This window comes from Mauremys reevesii, linkage group 1 (genome assembly GCF_016161935.1).
Source record: "Mauremys reevesii isolate NIE-2019 linkage group 1, ASM1616193v1, whole genome shotgun sequence".
Taxonomy (NCBI): domain Eukaryota; kingdom Metazoa; phylum Chordata; order Testudines; family Geoemydidae; genus Mauremys; species Mauremys reevesii.
In genome coordinates this window covers 102,734,265-102,755,922 of record NC_052623.1, presented here as the reverse complement: position 1 = coordinate 102,755,922, position 21,658 = coordinate 102,734,265, and the positions used below count along the sequence as shown (strand labels likewise).

General features: G+C 41.4%; 2 protein-coding genes across 3 annotated transcripts in view; one reads left to right on the top strand and one right to left on the bottom strand.

Moving 5' to 3' along the window:
- The window catches only part of UBAC2 (UBA domain containing 2), a 158,305-nt gene that overhangs the window by 116,146 nt on the left and 20,501 nt on the right, over positions 1–21,658 (bottom strand). Inside the window, exons 1-4 of one of the 2 annotated variants that reach the window (XM_039537455.1) lie at positions 13,133–13,166; positions 10,894–11,021; positions 9,008–9,127; positions 8,293–8,399 (exon numbers count right to left, since the gene is read on the bottom strand). In XM_039537455.1, the coding sequence (XP_039393389.1) occupies positions 8,293–8,399; positions 9,008–9,127; positions 10,894–11,021; positions 13,133–13,151 (374 nt within the window). In that variant the 5' untranslated portion in view covers positions 13,152–13,166. Of the gene's footprint in view, positions 1–8,292; positions 8,400–9,007; positions 9,128–10,893; positions 11,022–13,132; positions 13,167–21,658 lie in introns of those variants that run through there. The other variant, XM_039537449.1, reaches the window with a different exon arrangement.
- On the top strand, positions 1,263–7,060 carry GPR18 (G protein-coupled receptor 18). Its single transcript, XM_039537463.1, has 3 exons — positions 1,263–1,378; positions 5,389–6,510; positions 6,681–7,060. The coding sequence occupies exon 2, from the start codon at positions 5,415–5,417 to the stop codon at positions 6,393–6,395; it is 981 nt and encodes a 326-aa protein (XP_039393397.1). The 5' UTR covers positions 1,263–1,378; positions 5,389–5,414; the 3' UTR covers positions 6,396–6,510; positions 6,681–7,060.

Genomic DNA, 21,658 nt, shown 5'->3' with positions numbered 1-21,658 from the left:
GGAAGCTGGGATGGGTTAGGTGTCTGGGGTGTTGGACTGGCTAGAGTTTAATGCTTGTTTCATTTGGAATAACTTTGAAATTATCACATGCGTAGCTCAAAATGAGTTCCTCTAAACTAGTTCCATACTAAATGGTTAAAGATATTTCACTCTCTGACTATACAACCATGCACACTGATGCGAGTGATGTAAATACCTATCCACTAAATTCAGACTGAGGCCAACAACCCATTTTCATAGAGAAGTGACAGGATTCTAGGTCGCTAATAAAACACAGTGGTGCAAATTAGGACTTTCATTCTACTTCACTAAGGCCCAAATCCTGCAGGTCTGGCTTGATCCTTACTTCTGAGAAACTCCCACTGACCTTATTGAGAGATTTGCTAGAATAAAGACTGAGAAAGAACTACAGAATTTTTCACTATATGATGAATGTCACTGTCATACATACAATAACTGCCAAATATCTAAATATATACAAAAAAATTCCAAACAGATTTTATCTGGCCCTGATAAAGTAGTATAATTTGCATGGGACATACTAAAGGGCTCATAACATTACATTTTAAATTTGATTTAAAAAAAAAAAAACAGATGTCAGTTCTTTGGAAATACTGATGTTTCCCTTCATGTGTCTTATTAAAAAAAATTGATCTCCAGGTATAAAAATAGTTTATACTGGTTTTCTGGTAAGCACTCAGATGATGGATATTTAGTATTATTTTAGAAAGCTATTACGATATTAAAGCACAATTACTTTGCCAACAAGAAAATATAGATATAGACACAATAAGAAATGCGTACAAGTGATTCAAGCTTTCTGTTTCAAATGTAATGAGTTTCTTTCATTTTCAGGCTGACTACCAGTTCAAAACAATGCAAGTACAATGGGGATTTCCACAAGAGGAGATTATGGTCTGTGCAAAATGTTAAAACTCTATTTATCAGAAACTTCCTTTTAACCAAAACTTAGTTATTTTCCTCATGCAAATAATGTATTCAATAAACATTAGACAAATATTTTTTATATTCCCAAAACACTTCAACCAAAGTATTATATATTCTCTACAAAGAAACTGATTTTGAAGACAGATTATAAAAGCATACCTGCTGAAAAATGTTAGAATTCTGTCAGCCGACAAACCTGGCAAGTTAAAGGACATGATCTGTCTACATACAAATTAACAAAAATATTTAAAATACATATAAACCAATATGAGAACCCAGAGCTGGTTTCATTACGTCATCATTTCCTGACTATGCAGGAGCGTTTCTATTTTAGTAAGTTGAAGCTGTACAGACAGAAGCAAGTCTAAACCTTCTGCAGATCTGAGGGTACAAAACAAGCATCACTGAAGTAACTTTATAGTGCATAAAGGTAAGTAATGTTTGATCAATTATTTTCATGTTGAGCATAAAAGTAACTTAGATGTCAATATTTATTATTAAGATTGATGTCCTTCTTTAAAAATATGAATTATTCTACAACTAATAAAAGGAAGCTTAATTCCACTCCTAATAAGGACTTTAAATAACAGCTGCATTGTATGATTGTAAATTCAAACAAACAGATTTTGTTTAAACACATGCAGTCACATACATAAGACGTTTGCTCAGTACTTTAAAAATTAATTGAACCCTTCCCATATGTAATAGCATCAACATGGATTTTTACTTAAGTAGTTTATATAGTAAAATGATTTGCGTATATTGAATGGGCAAATATGCTGGACCTTGCTGATTACCATAAATACACCCAAACTACAGAAGATCTATGCAGATATTTGATGGAGGCAAAGAGTGTTAACAAAAGAAAAATGTATATGTCAACAACCCCAAAAACTGAGCAATCGTTCCAATAGTAGTTTAGCTCTTCATAAACAAAAAAACAAGTGTACTAGCTCTCAGTCAAAATCAGGAAGAACCAATTCTGCATTTGTCCTGAAAGTCCCATAAACAGCATTCAGGTGAGCTTATGATCTTTATTAGTTGTTCAGACACCACCCACAATTTAAAAATAAATATATATATATTATATATTTTTATATAAATTAAATTAAATAAATGAATGACAATACCTGTATGGATCAGCAACAGGAAAATCTTTTCACAATACACTTTAATGATTAGTGGAGGTATTTAGGGTATCAATTGGACATTTGGAAACCAGTGCCCCCTTTAAGACCTTTTGATAAATCCACTAATTCAATTTAAACAGCTAAATATTCCCATCACTAAATATAGTAACAGGGACAAAATTCTCAGCTCAGATGCACACAATGAAGATCTACATATGCTGCACTCTCATTGGTATTAATGGATAGCCATGCATGCTGCAATTGCTTGATTTCAGTCATAGTTGCATTTATTTATACATCAAACCTCTCCCCTCCATCCCCAATATACCTAGATATTTTTTGCCTGTGTAGCATCTACATGCCAGAGTCCTGACACCCATTTTAAACCAAATAAGGTTGGGAATTAGGTCTTCAACAACAATTAAAAAAAACCCAAACCCCTCATTGTTACAATATGTTCCCTCATTTACATGTCTCAGAATGGTACATCTAATAAACTGACTAGACCCTACAAGTAAGCTACAGGCTACAAGCAACATGGAGTCTGGATGAGCAGATTTATGCATATACTACTATTGTACACTGCAATCATATTTATAAAATTGTTGTAGGAGCGCAGAAGTAATACATTTATATCACAAGCATTTAATCACTACAGAGAGAAATCTAAAACCCATAAAGAGAAAGAAGGAATGAAAAGTTTGAGGATACATACTGCCTAAAACAATGTTCTCTAGGTAGAAAAATGACTGTATTGGATATGGTGACAAATGTAACTGTTGCTGGGGGTGTTGGGGTTGGTTTTTGGGGGGGGGGAGAAGAAGGTCAGTTTCCAAACTTGTTTGAATATTTCCCATAATTCTAATTCATATTTATACTTATGGTATTTTATTAACAAAATTTGTTATACTTTTTTGTAACTTCTTAGGAAAAAATATCTTTATGAAAACATGATCAAAATTGAACTGATTGTTAGATAAGATTTCATCACTATGCTGCACATTAACAGAATCCCACTTTTGGGATGTGTCCCATTCTTCCTTTGATGTGCCTCAATATCTTTTAAAAATATTACTTTTAATTTGACCCATCCTCTGGGCTGACCACTTCAGAGCATTTCTGAAACTCCCTCCAAATCTCCTTCCTTGTCACTACAATACACTACATAATTTTTCCATTCCAAGTGCAATAGTCCATTTTACTTTACTGCCCTTACACTAACATTTTCACTTTAATGACTAAATCCTCCTCAGAGAATCAGCAGAATTTTGTATAAATGAGAAAACTTCATTGAGACCAAGAGTATAGGGTTAGACACTTATGACAAAGAGGCTGTACTAATGAAATAAACTACAGTTCCATTATAGAGAACAACAAAAAGCAAGAGATAAAACCTCACATTTCAAGACAAAAGTTAACTCTAACTGACAGGGATTAGGAAGAAATTTTTCATACAGACAGGTCATGCCATTATTGTTCAATACAGGAGTATTCTCCTCAAAAGCATCTGTAACTGGCCATTTTCAGCCAGAATACTGGACTAAACAAACCACGGGTCTAATCTGGAAGCTCTGCATTAGTAAGTAAAGTAGATGGCAGACATTACAGTGAAAAGATAAAAAAAATACAGAGAGTAACAGTGAACTAAATTACTCTTTAAATGCTTTCTTCACTTACAAGCCTAAAATGGAAAATGTCCTTTCGTCATTTACAAGCCTAAAATGTACACACACACACACACACACACACCCACCCCACGGGTATTGGGGGAGGAATAAAGTAGTTGTGATCCCACTCCTCCTCCTCCCCCCCCTCCCCCGAAGTGCCAGGAGGCTGGGTTAAGAGTCGAGTAATAGAGAACCCACCACATACAAAGCAGCCAGGAGGCTGCAGGAACACTAGAACATATTCTTCTTTCCTTTCAGGAACTACGAAGCTGGGGGAGGGGTACAGTAGCACAGGCACACTGGCAACCACCAAGAGGCTAAGGAAGTCAAATAGTAGACCACTGCACCAAAGTAGGGTGGAGAAAGAAAGCTTCTTGTTCTCTTTCAGCAGCTGAGGTAGCAGGATGAAACTTCAGTTTTCAAAACACTTATGACAAAGAGGCTGATACAAAAAATGCCAACCCTTTGCCCAGCAGCTTCTCACAAGGACACTGTTGTGAAATTTGTGTGGTTCATTCTCCATTGCGAATTTTTGTATTAAAATAAAAGTTATAAATGTAGTCCTCTCACTAGTATGTACACCTCTACCTCGATATAACGCTGTCCTGGGGAGCCAAAAAATCTTACCGCGTTATAGGTGAAACTGTGTTATATTGAACTTGCTTTGATCCACCGGAGTGCGCAGAGCTGCCCCCCCCCCTTTCCCCCCGGAGCACTGCTTTACCACGTTATATCCGAATTTGTGTTATATCAGGTGGCGTTATATCAAGAGAGCGGTGTATCTGGCAAAAAAATTTCAAGCCCTGGGTATGGATACTATACTTAGAGTCTAAGTAGGTATTAAGATACCTTTTTCTTCTTTTCATGCCTTTCATATGCAACACTGTACATATGTTCTATTGGGAACAGTTTGTACCTGAGATTCACAACTGATATTTTTCCTTGTGTATAGGAACTACACTAAATTTCATGTTTTTTTATTCTTTTTATTACTCAGTTTTAGTTATGTTTAAAACAAATATACTGTCGAGGAGTATATTCTTTAGAAAAGGCTACTTACAAAATTTAAGGACAAGTAGAAGAGTTCTGTTTAATTTGCAACTATTTAAAACAGCAAACTTCGGATACTGTAAGCTCATGAGAGCAGGGACTGTCTTTTTGTTCTGTTTTTGTATAGTGCTTAGCACAGTGGGTCAGGGTCCCTGCCTGGGACTGCTAGATGCTACAATAATACAAACAAACTAAAGGCCAAACATAGCTACATTCAGCAATCCCTGACTTCACATTTTTCATTATATTTAGGAAATCCTTTTACAAGACACATTTTTATTTAGTTATTTAAAAAAACACAACTATAATTTTAATTTTAATTATTAAATAACACATCACTCCCTACAAGTTTGATATTATATGTAATCTCTTTGGGGTAGACATTATGTTGATAGACAAAGTAAGCCTAGCATGTTTTGGGAGTTACAAAAATAAAAATGTATTTTTATTTCTTGACTGCAATTATTTTTAAATGTGTTTTAAAAATAATTGTGGTCAAGAAATAAGAACTACCTGTTTTGCTTCTATACAAATTTCCAACTCTAATTTTGATTGTAATTTCATTTCTCATTATTAACTTCATTTGTTTTTAGGGATCATGTTTTAAGAGGAGAAAAAAATGAATAAATACAATCATAGTCAAAACATTATGCACCCAGAAGAGTACAGGATTGCATCACTTGTCTTTTACAGTTTTATATTCATAATTGGATTGCTAGTGAACATCACTGCACTATGGGTCTTCAGCTGCACCACCAAGAAAAGAACAACTATAACAGTCTATATGATGAATGTCGCATTACTTGACTTAATTTTTATATTTTCCGTACCTTTTCGGATAACCTACTATGCAAAAGAAGCTTGGCCATTTGGAGATATATTCTGTCGGATTCTTGGTGCTTTCACTGTGTTTTATCCAAGCATTGCTCTGTGGCTGCTTGCTTTTATAAGTGTTGATAGATATATGGCTATTGTCCAGCCCAAACACGTCAAAGAACTTAGGAATACAAGGAAAGCTCTGCTAGCTTGCATTGGTATCTGGATAATGACCCTTGCATCAACATCCCCTTTGCTATTTTTATATTCGGATCCAGATAAAGCCTCAAATTTTACTACCTGCATGAAGATGCTCGATATCATCCATCTAAAGGAAGTCAATATGTTAAATTTTTCTCGTTTGATTTTTTTTTTCTTGATTCCCCTGTTTATCATGATTGGATGCTATCTAGTCATTATTTACCATTTTGTCCATGGCAGGACTTCCAAACTGAAACCCAAAGCTAAGGAAAGATCCATAAAAATTATAGTTACTTTGATAGTGCAAGTGCTTGTCTGCTTTGTGCCCTTCCACATTTGTTTTGCCTTCCTGATGCTGCAAGACGAAGACCAGAGTTACAATCCATGGGCAGCCTTTACCACCTTTCTCATGAATCTCAGTACGTGCTTAGATGTTATTCTGTACTATATTGTTTCTAAACAATTTCAGGCTAGAGTTATCAGTGTCATGCTTTATCGCAACTATCTTCGAAGCGTGCGCAGGAAGAGTTTTCGATCTGGGAGTTTACGGTCACTAAGTAATATAAACAGTGAAATGATATAAACAACAACATTAGAAGATACTTATAATGGGGCCAAGTGACTTTCACTGAAGTTTGACATTTCAACTTGGTTGTATTCAAGAATGCTCTGGAGTTGGCAATATTGGGACACATTAGATCTGTGGAAGCAGCAAAGAATCCTGTGGCACCTTATAGACTAACAGATGTTTTGCAGCATGAGCTCTGTGAATAATACCCCCTTTTCTTGAGCATGCAGGAAATTTCCAGGGGCAGGTGTGTATATATAAGCAAGCAAGAAGCAAGCTAGAGATAAGCTAGACCATTAGATCTGTGGTAGCATAACTGTGGGACAAGCGGAATACCAAAAAGACTTAAAATATTAATGTTTCATCAATGTGTTTTACATTTTTCTCAGTAAATCCAGGAGAACTAAAATATTCATGATCTACCATCTGGGTGTAGCAGGCAAATAAATATATTGTCCATGATGTACTGCCTCTCAATCAAATGTAAATATTTCCAGGTGTAAAAAAGTCAATGTACATGCTAGTGTATATACAATTTAAATAAAGCACATGCAGAATGTCAGTGTGACCACTAGTTAACATATCTGCTTATATATGATGCATTAAGATTTTATATTTCCATGCCAGATAGTATATGAAATCAAAGAATCTATTATATTCATAAGTTCAGCTTTTTCCAGGAGAACAAAAACATGAACTGAAGAGAAAGTTTAACTGATATTTACATTTGGTTTACATAAAATCTCTTTTATGTAGCAGTATTTTGACACCCTAAAATTAATGAAATTCTGTAATCATAAATAAAAAGTACACTGAATAATAGAAGAGATAAATTATTCAAATTGTTAATTACTTCCTGTAAGCGTAATATACAACATTACTAATGTCTGGAATACCCCAAAGCGTAAACAGATAGTATATACTTTGTTCCTGAATAATGGATTTAGTTTATACAGACATACAAACAGTGTACGTCCCACCTCTAATCTTTCCGAATACTGACACACTACAAGACTTACAATAGCTAACCTTAGAAAGTCTAACAAAAACACATTTTTTAAGTAGGCTAACTACAGTATAACTTTCCACATGCTTATGAGAACGTCTAATGTTTTTTCCATGAGATATACTAAGGATCAGAAACCGAAAGCCCTTACATTTGACATTAGAAAACAGTGACTATAAAATCTTTTCTTAATACCAAAGATCATGCAGTATATGGAAACCCCTGACTATGTAAGGTTGACCACACTAAAGCATAAACCTAAATGCAAATACTCAGTTAGCCATCTAGTTTTCTATGTTCTTTTTATTATACAAATCTCAAAACTTATTTGAAACTGAGCTCCTGAAGAATCTTAACTTTTAAATACTTCACTCTTCAGATATGAAATGCAATACATATAGACATACTGTCCTATAAAACAAGAGTTTTGAAATGTGAACTAATGGAGTACCTTCCAGTATGAAATGCATAGTTTTGCATATTTTAAAAAGTGAGTTACAGTAACATTAGTTTTGTGCTTTCAGCAGCATAGCTAGCACTTAAAAGAATATGAAATCAAAACAAATATTCAGGAACACTGTACTGGGTAAAGCTTAAAAGATGCCAGCACTGCAAGGTAACTCCTTTCAGTTACTCCAAGACAGAGAAAAAGACAATGTTGTGAAATTGAAAGTTATCACAAAGTGGAAGTGTAATAGTAAAAATATTTCAACTCTACTATAGGTCATATTTGGAAAATAGTGTAATACAAATGAATATTCATACCAAGAACATTTACATTTTATGTAAAAAAGGATATACTGCATTTGAAGGGTTACATCAGTAGGTCATTTTACTCAAATCTGTGCTAAGTAATCCCTTGAAATCGTATCTAAGACAAAGCCAAGCCCATTAAGAACTACTTACAATCCAGAAGGCAAACTGCTGATGGTGATGCCAAATGCATACTGCACAACTTCTACAAGGAGAAGATCAAACAAAGCTGACAGCATCCAGCAGCCCAATAAAAAGGACTGAAAAGGAACAAACAAAACAGATAGGTCCCAAACATGAATTAATTAATTTAACTGGAGCTAGTTAATTCTATAAGATTAAACATATGGATCACATAAAGCTCTAATGTTTAAAGTTGAAAAAGTCTATTTTATAGTTCAATTAAGCTAAGTTTATTTCCTTGGACATTACAGTACGATTTTACAACACAAGTTTACCAGACCAGTCTTTCTCATCTTAAAGAACTATAAAGAATTGGATTGTTCACTAAAATTCACTTTCATGGACCACATAAAACTTGCTGTAGCCTACCAACATTTTTTCTTAGCTTGAGCCATTACTTATTAAATGAAAAAAGCTAAAAATGTTCTTTGGTTATTCAATTGTGATTTATGGGTAAAAATCACAATTAAAATACATTTTGATTAATGGAAATAAAATCTCAATTAAGAGTAAACCTTAACATAATATTTAAAATCAAACATGCCATTTAATAAAATTGGTTAGCATACATGGTATGAAACAAAGTATCTATCCAAAAAGACTACAACAATATAAATATCTGACAATATTGCCAGAGGATTTAACAATCATTGTGAGTATTGAAAATGGTAGAAGTGACACTTACTGAAAATTTTCGGCTGCCATATCTTCTTTCAAATATCCTGAAGTTATAAATGAGCAAGCTACTGCAGAATGTATCTTTCAGATCAAGACATACTGTTCTCCCAAATACAAGTCTCCAAATCTAGAATATAAAAGCACCAAGATATTTAATTCTCTCCCATCCTTCACAGAAATTCTTCAGGGGATTTGTGTTTAGGTTTAACATAATACAAAAGAGGAGGAAACATTTAGTGACAATATTCAGAGTAAATACAGTGGTCCACATATATCTGTAATCATTTTTCTAAAGTGATTAGTAGATATTAGAAAGTTTGTTTAACAAAATAAAACATTTCCAAGTAAGATTTTCTTTTTTAAACTATCTTACCATTCAAATCAAATCAACTCATCTTCAATAGTTCATATTTACAAATACTAATATACCGTGCTTTCCACAGATACTTGCATATAGCAGTGCTGATAACAGAAAAAGATGGTTCCTTTCAACAGGGAACTGCTACCATTAACCATTTTTCAGCAGCATAAAGAAAAAGTGATTTTAGGACTCCCTTTATGATGAACTCTAAAGCCAAAGTTAAACAAAATATGGGTTTGCCCTTACTGTTTCTTTATAATGTAAAAAAATTTCTTTATTCTGCTTATTCTTATATTTGAACTATCAGAAACATCAGGTCCTCTTTTTACATAGGACCTTAACGAGATATTTGGAAGACCTGAATAGTGATATTACATGAAGCCGTAATCTGAGCTGCTGGGATGAAGCTCTCCCTCCCCACAACTGAATATACAGAGGCCATGTCTATAATTCAGGGACTATAGCAGCATATCTATGGCATAGCATAAATGCAACCAACAGCGATGGAAGAGGGGTTTCCATTGCTGTAGAAACTTTCCCTCCCCAAGTTCTTTCATCAACCTAGTTGCATTTAAACTAAGGGTTATGTTGGTATAGCTATGGCTATGTGAATTTTTCTAACCCCTGACCGCTGTAGCTATGTCAACCTAAATTTTAAGTGCAGACCAGGCTAAAAACAGCAATGGCATAAGGAATCTTATCAGCTTGTTCTATGAACAACACAAAATTATTCCTATTCACATCAAAAGATCATATACTATTAAATGTGTTTGGCCATGTCTACACTAGCGAGCTTACAGGTGCACAGATGTACCAATGCAGCTGCGCTGCTGTAAGATCTCTCGTGTACCTGGTCTATGCTGACAGAAGAGAGCTCTCTCGTTGACATAATAAAACCCTCTCAGCAATCAGCAGTAGCTATGTTGGCGGGAGATGCTCTCCTGGCAACATAGTGCTGTGCACACTACCCTTTATGCCAGCAAAAATTATGTTGCTGGGGAGGGAGGGGGGAGTTCACGCCCCTGAGCGACACACGTTTTGCCGACATAAGTGGTAGCGTTAGACATGGCTCAAGTTATACAAGGCTCACACTTCTCCTCTGTTGAAAGACAGATGATGAAATAATATCAGGGTCCCAGCAGAAGGAAATGAGAGCTACTCTGATGGTTTGTTTTAGCAGAAGTGAAAAAAATCTCTCATGGGTGGTGATATGGCCTAAATGGGAGTAGTGATGGTAACAAATTGGTGATTTAAGGGCTTGCCTACATAGGAAGTTAGCACAGCAGCTAACTGACTAGCCAGGACACTCTTATTCTGAACTAACGTGCCTTTGTGCAGTTTAGCTAAACAATTGTGCTTTAAATTCACACCCTGTCTTATTTTGAACTAACTTCCCAAGTAAACAAGCCCAGAGTCCGAGACAATGGGGGGGGGGGAGAAAACTACAGGAGAAATACACTGGGGAATCAAGGAGGACAGAGTTAATATATAGAAATCCCCTCCCCCTTCTATATAAATGAATTAAAATTTACCTGAAAATCCTCTTTTACAGCTTGTAGGTTATACGTGAAGAACTTCTGATAATGTTGGAAGAGCAGAGTCAATAGAACCGACAGGGCACTTGGGACTAATAAAAGACTCTTTGACAGAGGTGCTTTATCTTTAAAAAAAAAAAGAAAAGAAAAGAACAAAAACCTCAGAGGGAGAGACCTCAGATTTAAAAAGCAACTTAATAAAACAAATGAAAGGAGGCTGAAATAGCACTGGAATCAACATGAAAGTTCATAAGATGTCACAATAACCTATAATGACAAATGTTGATGGGAAAAGGTACATAAGGGAGACAGAAAGATTGTAGTAGTCCAAACAAAAGGCCTGCTGATATAATTCAAGGACTGTGTTAAGATCATGCTTAGTAAACAAAAAACGTGGACAGGAAATAAATGAACCAAAACTGGTTTGTCAGAAACTAGACCTAAACGGTGGCCAACATAATGAGGGGAAGGGCTATTCCACCCATCATTCCTTTATGAGGTCATTAAAGAAAGAGACTTTGGGAGAAAATCTGGCTACTGGAGCAAGTTTCACCATCATGGTTACCACCCTGGCCCTTCTTAATCCTGGTCCTGAAAGATGTTCTGATTGGACCCAGACCAGAAAGAAGGACCACAATGATACCGTCCCCTCTACCAGCTCCAGCTCTATCCCAAACACCATGTGGGATGTGCAAGTTTCTCTGTCTTCTCCATACTCCATGTATCCTTTTCCTTCCCCACCTAATTTATTTTCTTTCCTCTCTCTCTCCTTTAGTCTTCTGATTAATAAGAATCTAGCTTAGCTGCCTAACACTGTATATTCTGAAAGCCTATAGCCAGAAGAGGCAGCTAAAAGCAATGTCCTAAATAGGTTGATGCTGGAGTGAGTTTGTCATATCTCTGAATGGCTGAAAAGATCATGTCCTGTGCCTGTGTTTTTCCAGCAGTGAGGTTGCAAGTGAGAGTCACCACCAGACACAGAAGGTGCATTTTCTCTCTGCTGTTCTTTTCTCTCCCCTTTTGTGCACATTTGTCTTGATTTGTCTTCTAGGAAATGGGATCAGACATTAACACCATCACTGCCAATGAAGGCTCCAGCCCAGCTCTGCTAATTTTTTCTCTTTTCCCCCAAAGGATGTCTTTATTAGCATCTTTAATACCATCCAAGAGACTGTCAAACAAGGTTTTTTCCCCCTTCTAAATATTCTTGTCAGCTGAAGGAAAAGGGAACAAGGGATGTTGTTAAAATGAAAGTCTTATTTAATACTTTACATATCCAGTGCTTTAACTGTTTTTCCTTCTTTTCTGTATCTTTAATAAAGATTTCTAATGGTTTGTTTGCTATGGTACTAAGCAAGTTGAGGATTCTGTATACCAAACCCCATACCTTGTTTAACACTGTTTAACACTGGACAATGACAGGATCTTTGACTCTTTGGGCCTATATATTCCAAATAAATTAATACTACAATAGTTACTTGCCACTTGTACTTTTACTAATCTCTCCCCGAACTAGTAATTCAAAGATTATTAAACCATTGTGCCAATGTGTCTACAACAATCCCATTCTATGTATTTATCTGCCTAACAAGCAATATGAAACACATCTTCCTATTTCACCATGTATAATCCACAAGTAGGACAGACATTTTGTTGTTGTTTGAAGCAGACACAGAGTGTTTTATTTTTGCACTTTACCATTGTTTACAGAAATTATATAAAATATTTCATTCTAATAAAAAATCCCATTATAAATGCATTAAAAAGGGAATTGATATTATAATTACCCAAAAACATCCTAACACAGAGTTAAGGTTGCCCATTAGTGCCTCATGCCTTTCCAGAACGGAGAGTGGCCGACCTTTTGAAAATTAGCAAAAGACTTAAAGTACCCCCACAACACAAACTTAATTCTGGCTACCATAAGCTGGCAATAGCCACTGGGTTAAATAAGGGTGATGCACAGGTTAAGCTACCAAGAGAAGTGGAGGAAGCAACTGTGTTAAATTAAAAAGACAACAAAAGGTTGGAGGCAGTACAGATGAGAGTTCTTCAAAACATGGCAGGTGTAAAATGGAATGATTTTTAAGACAAACCAACAAGCACAGTAGGAGTGAAATCAGAGTACAGGACTGGCTATAAATCTAAAAGATTATGATGATGCAGAGACTGCTGAAAACAACAGGTGATGGAATGTCAAAGAAAATAATGCAAACATAACCAAGATCAGTCTGACCTACTACACTGCAGGACATCAACCAGGCTGGGTTTAATGAAGGAACAAGCCATGGACAGGAATGAATGGTGACGATGTACTACTTTGTATCTGCAAAGATGATCTGCGATGAAAGAGAGTGAGTGAGTCAGCGAGCAAGTGCAGAGGTTCACAAGAGTAAAGGGAAAATTATATATAGCAAGTCTGAGGTGGTTTGTGTGGAGTGGGCACAGTGTTTGAGTGTGGGCAGCTCCTGTCTGTTACCCCTGACCTAAACTCAAGTTTTGCTCAAGCAAAGAAGTGTTGTTCAACTTTATCCTACAGTGCTCACATGTTCCATTCTCTGGGTGTTCTGTAGCATCTGCAACAGTACATTGCTAATATGTGGTTAGGACAAAATTAAGGATGCACTGTGGAGTGTACTGTAACTTTTCATTTTTTGGTTTTCAGAGGTTTAAGCTTAGCCCTCTCCACATTCTGGAAGGACATGAGGTACCACTAGGCAACCTTAACTCTGTTAATGAAGGTTTGGGGCATTTAATTTCCTTCGTTTTAAAAAAAGGTTTCTCAGCACCTTCCCACATACTACAGCCCAGCTCTTCCCCTCCATTGCCTCTGCCTCTTCAGCAAGGATTACCCCACCCACAGAATGCACTGGCTGCATGGCCATCTCTTCCGTGCTTTTGCATCATCTCCTTGTCTCCCATTTCTCTGTATGTCCACCACACACTAGTTCTTCCCCCTCAACCATCCTCTCCAGGAAGAGGCAGGCGACAGCACAGGGTGTGCAGGTTGAAGAGCTCTGGGGAGGATTCAAGAAAGGCACAAGGACTAGCATGAAGTCAGTGGGGACATTTTTGGTGGGAGAGGCGTGGATATGGGGACTTTTGGGGGACAGAGGTGAACCTCAACAACTCCTACTGCACAACTCGGACCCCCTCCTACTCACCCCAGATTCCACTGCTCTGACCCCTCACATATTATCTTCAACTGCTCAGACTCCCCCAGCACTACCTTGACTCCTCTAATATTCCCTTCATCGTGTCATTGATCGGACCACCCCCACCCCACTTAGAACCCTCCATACATGCACCAGCTCCACACTCCTACTTGACCTACCCATCCCTGGTAAATTTAGAGGGGTCATGGGGCTGTGAGGAGTGCATCTACCAGCTAGAGGCAGGAAGGAACAGGAGAGTGGAGCATGGTCTCTAGTCCAAATCAGGGCCTAGTGTCCGGAAACAAGGTTGTACACATCCAATTGAGGCACAAGAGGCTCACAGAGGTGTGAAGGGAACATTCAGTGAGCTATTCTCAGCCAAATGAGAACACATGATGGAGATGGATACAGCCTGAAACAATAAATCTGAGACATTTCAATTGTTCCCATTCGTCTCAGTGGGCATTGTCATTCCCCTTCCATTGGGCTTTTAGTATCCTGGCTCACACATGCAGGGCAGATAGAAGGGCTCAGACCACCTCCCTTACAGAAGGGCAGGGCCAAATCTCAGCTCACACACAGAGGGTAAAGATCCCCCAGATCTTGGTTCATACATGTGGGATCTCTGCCCTTCCCAGGGCTGGGGATTGATGTTGCCCCATTCCACTCCACCATCACCCTCCTCCGATCCCCAACCACTGCCCTGAGAGATGGGGCTGTGAATGGGAGGAATCTCCCACCCACTGCGAGGCCCAGCCAGGACAAGGGGAATGAGGCAGAGAAGGTGTGGGAGAGAAAGCCTTCAAATGGAAGGAATAAGGCCCCTATAAAATTACTAAATAAGAGAGGAGGGAGAAAGAATAGACCAATATGCTCTGAAAAATGTCTGGTATGTCTGTGAGAATGCCCCAAGCTACAACACCTGCTGCACACTAGAAAGGTGCATATCTAAAAAGAGAGTATGGTGATGAGTGGGGAGAAAGATAGTACAGACCAGTGGTTCTCAACTGGGGGTCCACAACCCCCTGGGGGTCTGCGAGCCCTTTCAAGGGGGCTGCGGGACTCCCCCACGGATGAAGCCTGGATCCCCGGTGCCGCCCTTACCTCCCCCCACAGGGCTGAAGCCGGGAGGCATGGGGCTGAAGCCTCGATCCCCAGTGCCCCTATGGGGCTGAAACCGGGAGATGTGAGGCTGAATCTCAGAGCCCCGAGCCCTGGTGCTCTCTGTGGGGCAGAAGCCCTGAGCCCATGGACAGAGTTGGGAACATGGAGGGCATTCCCCTCCCAAACTGCAGCGCAAGTGCAGGGCAGTCCAGGGGCAGCTCCACACCTCCCCACCCCGCGGTCAGGTCAGAGGCAGGAAGCTGGAGCAGGACAGTGCGGGACAGCTGCTGCTCCTGCTGGTGCACCAGGCTGAAGCTGCTCCTCAGTTCCCAGCCCCCTTTGCTCCTGCAGAGGCAGCCAGTAAGAGCCCCCCAGATGGGGAAACCCAGCTCCGTGGCTGGCAGACCCCTCTGGGAACAGGGACCGCAAGGGAATCCTCCCAGCACACAGCCCCTAATGCCCCTTCTCCCTACACTCTGTGCTACCCCCATGCCTGCACACATCTTCTAGCTACCTGCCTCCCTGCACCCTGAGCTACCCTCCTCCCTGCACCCTAAGCTGTTTTCAAACTTTCTGAGCTAAGCTCCTCACCTTTGAGTTATAATTTTTGGTTGCATGCCCTCCCCCCAACCCAGGCAGTCTGGGTGGCCTTCTGAGTTGAGTCTCAGGGTGGAGGTGGCACTCCCTTTCTGGACCCCACCATATGGAGGTGGCTTGAGCCCCGCTGGCCCCAGCCCCCCCAAAATAGAAGTCAAACTACGCCTCTGCCCTAAGCCCCTGCCCCCAAGGGCCTCCCCGCCCCTGCCATGGAGTTTTTATAGTATGTCGGGGGGGCCTTGGAGAGAAAAAGGTTGAGAACCCCTGGTACAGATGATCTCCTTCCTCTGCACAGGTAGCACACATGGAGAAAAAATATTTACATTAAGCACATAAATCCAGAATAGTTCTAAAATGAACCTCGAGGAATGGAAGAACCCCAAATTATATGCAATCTGTTCCACTGTACTGCATATATGTGACTACTATCAACAGCATGGTTTTTCCTATATCCTTTAGTCATGAACTTCATATATAGCCTTTGAGTGTCAGCCAGTTGGTGATATTATTAAGTGTTGTTGCATGTTACTTATGTTGGCTGCAGGTGAAACCTGATACAGCTCCTCCTCCACTTGGCATCAGAGATTTAAGAGAGAGCTTATTTATAAATTATTCTATCAATATTAATTCTACTTTATTACAAATATGACTTCTTAACTTACTAACACTGATCTTTCATACTAGCTTTTTTCATTATGGGGTTTCCGCTGAAGTATCTTGTAGTGGCCACTGTCAGAAAAAGAACAGTGTTCTCTTTTCCTGCCAATCATTTTAATTTGAGAAGAGAGAAGGAAAAGAGAGAAAACATCATGCAAAAGAACATAGTGAAACAGATTTTGTGTCACAGGGAGATACAAACAATATCTTATTCTTAAAAATACGTTGTAATGTGAAACAGTAAGCTATGCACCCCAGAAAGTTACTGAAATTCAAAAGCAAGGATCAAACATGTACAACAACTATTAATCAGAATGGAAGACATTCCTTAACCATTACCCAAAAACACCCACCTATTATTTTGATACTAGTGAGCTAATCTTTATCAATGAATACTTAGATTACTTTATGAGTTTAAAAACATTAGAAAAGTTCTCAAAACCCGTAACAATTTATGGTTAAGTTGATGTTACCAAATATCTAGGTAACAACTGATAGATAGCTGGCTGGACAGTAGTTAAAGGTGGTCTCCCAATGTGATTTATATTTTTCCTGTAATGATTTGATATTTGTCTTTGAATTTCAATAATTTTGAGTTTAAAACAAATTTTAACACCTTTTCACAGTTCAATGTAATATGTAGTGCAGAAAGGAACCAAAAACTCTCAAGAGAGAAGTAGTTTCCATAATGGCCAACTATTTTTATAATGAAGTTAATGCACATTAAGTATTTTACTATCAAATGACTATGCCCTTGAATGTGTCACAAAAGTAACTTTCAGAATGTGTTTATTATCTGCATGAAGCGTAGCTAAATATTTTTACTAATGCTCTGCATTTAGGTTTCACTTCAGACTTTTCAAACCTTACCATAGAGGAAACAAGCATTTAGTTATTTTTATAGATGTCACAAAGTGAAAAAACCACAGTAGCAACTAACCCGTAAATGTGACAGGCACCCACAGGGAAAGTCACATGAATAACAGTAACCTCAGTTCTCTTGTCAAGTCCTCAAAATGTCATCATTGCCTGTCCAAGTAAACTATTAAGAAAGACAAACACTTCTGGATTAACCATTTTACAAGTTTACTGAAAATGTTAGCGAACCAGCTGGACAGTGGCAGTATATATTGCCCTGCCATTTAGCAGCATGTGGGTTTATAACCAAATATCCTTGTCATAGGGCATGCCTGACTGGAATGCCTTCGAGTGGCAGACCATGCCATGACAAGCATGCCTACCTCAGTTTCCCTCCTTCAGAGTCCCCAAGTACAAATATTGTCCTTGTAGGGGTCATTTATTATGAAGTCCCATGCACATATATCATAACAAAAGTCCCACAACCATAGTCCAGATTTCCACCAGCATATTCCAAACAGTATATGCAACATACAGCCCCAGCATCCCTCACCACACCCCAACTCTCTAGTGCAGCTCTCCTCTGTCCTTGCACCAGGAGAGCTACCACAGCCCTTCCAACTTAAACCCCACAGCCTCTCTGCTGGGAGATCATCCTTGCCAAGGGAGCATCTCTCACTCACCACTATTCTTCCGGGTCCAGCTCTCCAGCCCTGGACTGACAGCAAATAAGTGCCACTGCTACTCCCTGTCTTCAGCCCTCTCTGGCCCTTGGCTCCAGTTCTCTAGTTTACAGAGCTAGCCTGCATCTCCCTCTGCTACTGCTTCTGCCTTCAGCCCTCTCCAGCTCTCTGGCCTGGGGATGCGAACCAGCAAATGGCTCTTGCTGGTCTGCCTTGAGCCTTCTCCCAGGTCCCAAAAATATAGTCTTCTAGTCAATTCCTCCCTCTTACAAGGGAAGGCCTGCAGAGAGCTTTCTGCACTTGCCAGCTTATCCCACAGACCTGCTCTAGTCTTCTGACTGACTCAGCAGGACACTCTCTCGCTGGACCTCTCCCCAAACTTCTATAGCCCCTCAGTACTGCCCTGCCTTCTTAACTGGCCAAATGTGAGCACCTGCCCTGGCATAGGGTAGCCGGACCTAATTCATTTACTGGGAGCAGACAACCTGTGACAGTCCTTAACGTTGACTGCTTAGAGGAAATTGGTGAAGCAACAGTATCAGGCCTGGTCTACACTACAAAGTTAAGTCGATGCAAGTCGCCTGGCATTGAACTATTTGTCTCCAGCCAACATAAGTGTCACATTACAGCAATATAGTAAAACCACCTCCCCAAACGGTGTAAAGCCATGACTGACCTACTTTGCTTGATGTAGTGTGAGTGTAGACATCGCATGACCTGTGTCGACCCTAGCGGTCTTCCAGCAGCTATCCCACAATGTCCCATTCCCTGTGACTGACTTCTCTGGACACAATTTTAAACTCTATCGGCCTGGAGTCACAGAGGCCAGAAGCCACCCACACCTTGAAAACCCCAAGTGTTTTTGCAACACCTTTTCTTGACTGCCTAGCTCAGCAAGCACACCTAGCAGCTCATTTATGTTGTGTGCACCTACTCAATTGACTATACTGCCTCCACACACAGAGAGAGGAACCACATGTTCTCCTGCCTGGAGTAGACAGGAAACACTGAATTTCCTGGGCCTGTGGAGAGAAGAGGCTGTGCAGGCATAGCCACAGGCCAGCTGCAGAAATGTAGACATCTATGAGTAGATTGCCTGCATCTCCCATGCGAAGGAATATGACAGGAATCATCAGCAGCAATGCTACATGCAAGCGAAAAAACTTTGGGAGGAATAACACAAGGCCAGGGAGCACAACAATAGATATGATGCTGCACCACAGACCTGCCACTTTTACAACCAATTACTTGTCAAACTTGGTGGAGACCTGTAGCGAGTCCGTGTGGCTCCCCTCCTGCCCAGCAGAGGGCGCTCCCTCCCAGAAGCCCAGCTGGGCTTGGCCACCACTTCCTGTCCCCGCCCCCCGGAAGTCAAGGGGCGGGACAGGAAGTAGAAAAGGAGAACGCCAGAGCTCAGTCAGGAGCCAGCCACCGCCGCGAGCAGACGTGCTGGCGGGAGCTCCAGACTGGGAACCCTCCAGGACCCGAGGCAGCGATCCGGACTGGCCCCCACTGCCCCGCGCCCAGTACGATGAGGAACCCGCGGAACTTCCCCGGGATCGGAACCCGGAGCAGCCGCTAGGACTTCCTCCCGCCCGGTACGAGGAGGAGCCACCGCCGCCGCTTCCGCCCTGCTGTTATCCGGAGGAGCCATCGGAGGCAGCCGGGCCGGACTTCCCGCAGGAGTTGCCGGACCTGCCCCCAAGCCCTGGTCCTGCAGATCCCATGCCGATGGACTGGTCCGAACTCCCGGCGACCGAGGAGCAGGTACCCATAGAGGGGGAAATGGACTGTAGCCCGGGGATAGCCGACCCCTGTCAGGCTATAGGCACCGAGGTGCCCATGTCGGTGTGTTTCGGTCAGGACCCCACTGACCAGCGGCCGTGCTAGCCGCTAATAGGGCCCCGGGCTGGGACACAGTGGAGTGGATGGGCCTGTGTCCCCCCTGCCACCCCACTCACGGGTGGCAGTCTCCCCCTCACCCCAACGCAGACAGACGCCTGCACTAACCTGAGTGGCTGTTGTTGCTCAGCTCCTGACGTCAGGACCTGAGCCCTAAACTGAACTGCTGTAGTAAACTGTTGGTACCCCGCCCCCTGATCCAGAGGGCCTGGGTTTTATATTGAACTGGTGTTGCCCAGCTCCTGCTGTAAGGATCTGGGCGTAGAACTGCTATTGTGCTGCCCCGCCCTAATTGAGGGCCTGATAGACTGTGTGCCTTGTGTTCGTCCCCTGCCTGAGGGTCTGAACCTGGACCTTATTGAGACTGATTGCTGTTATCCAGCCCCCTGCTCCAGAGGGCCTGGGCTTATTGGAACTGATTGCTGTTACCCAAGCCCCTGCTCCAGAGGGCCTGGGCTTATTGGGACTGATTGCTGTTACCCAAGCCCCCCCTGCTCCAGAGGGCCTGGGCTTATTGGAACTGATTGCTGTTACCCAAGCCCCTGCTCCAGAGGGCCTGGGCTTATTGGGACTGATTGCTGTTACCCAAGCCCCCCCTGCTCCAGAGGGCCTGGGCTTATTGGAACTGATTGCTGTTACCCAAGCCCCTGCTCCAGAGGGCCTGGGCTTATTGGGACTGATTGCTGTTACCCAAGCCCCCCCTGCTCCAGAGGGCCTGGGCTTATTGGAACTGATTGCTGTTACCCAAGCCCCTGCTCCAGAGGGCCTGGGCTTATTGGGACTGATTGCTGTTACCCAAGCCCCCCCTGCTCCAGAGGGCCTGGGCTTATTGGAACTGATTGCTGTTACCCAAGCCCCTGCTCCAGAGGGCCTGGGCTTATTGGGACTGATTGCTGTTACCCAAGCCCCCCCTGCTCCAGAGGGCCTGGGCTTATATTGAACTATCGTTATTCAGCCCCACCCCGATCCAGAGGGCCTGAGAACGTGAGACGGTGCTATCCCTGATTTCGTGCCGTCCCACCAGTTAGAGGGGACAAGAAGCGAGTCGGTGTGGCTCCCCTCCCGCCAGCCGGAGAGTTGAGCCCTGACCAACAGCTTACAAGACCCCTACAATACCATACAGATTCTAGATACCTCAGAGGAGCAGCATGACACCCCTGCCAGGAACAGCAAGGATGAGGAGGAAGGGGACAAGGAGGATGTGGCAGGGAACCCCAGTCATGCCATGAGCCAGTGTCTGTTCAAGACACCGCCGAAGTCTAAACAGACCCATCACACCAAGATGGATAAAGGGGAAGGGAATTCCCATGTGACTGTAAATCCATGGGACAACGGTCTGTTTTTATCAGCAGCTTCTGGCATGGCATCTTTGACCTGTGATGCCACATGGTATGTTGTGGGGAGTAGTGAGCAGCGAACACGGAGTTATCCAAAGACTGCAATGGTGGAAAGTCTGGGACTTTTGATCCTGTACGTCAACCAGGGTCTGCAGCATTTGGAATTGCTGTCTGAGAAGAACCTTCATGTCCCTCTTGTATTTTCTACTGCTTGTCCTGCTAGCACTGCCTTTTTCCTGTCCTCTGTTGTTCTCCACGCTGTCGGTCATATTGGCCCTGGTAGCCCTTGGTTCATTGTCTGCTGCAGTATTGGCTTGCAGACCATGTAATTCCTAGTCCTGATGCTCCAATACGTCTGTTAGTCTATAAGGTACCACAGGACTCTTTGCTGCTTTTACAGATCCAGACTAACACGGCTGCCCCTCTGATACTTGATTCCTAGTCCTCTTCTTTCTCCCCATCAGAGTCA

Coding starts and splice junctions, on each gene's coding strand:
- GPR18 (XM_039537463.1), top strand. CDS start 5,415: ATGAATAAATACAATCATAGTCAAAACATTATGCACCCAGAAGAGTAC.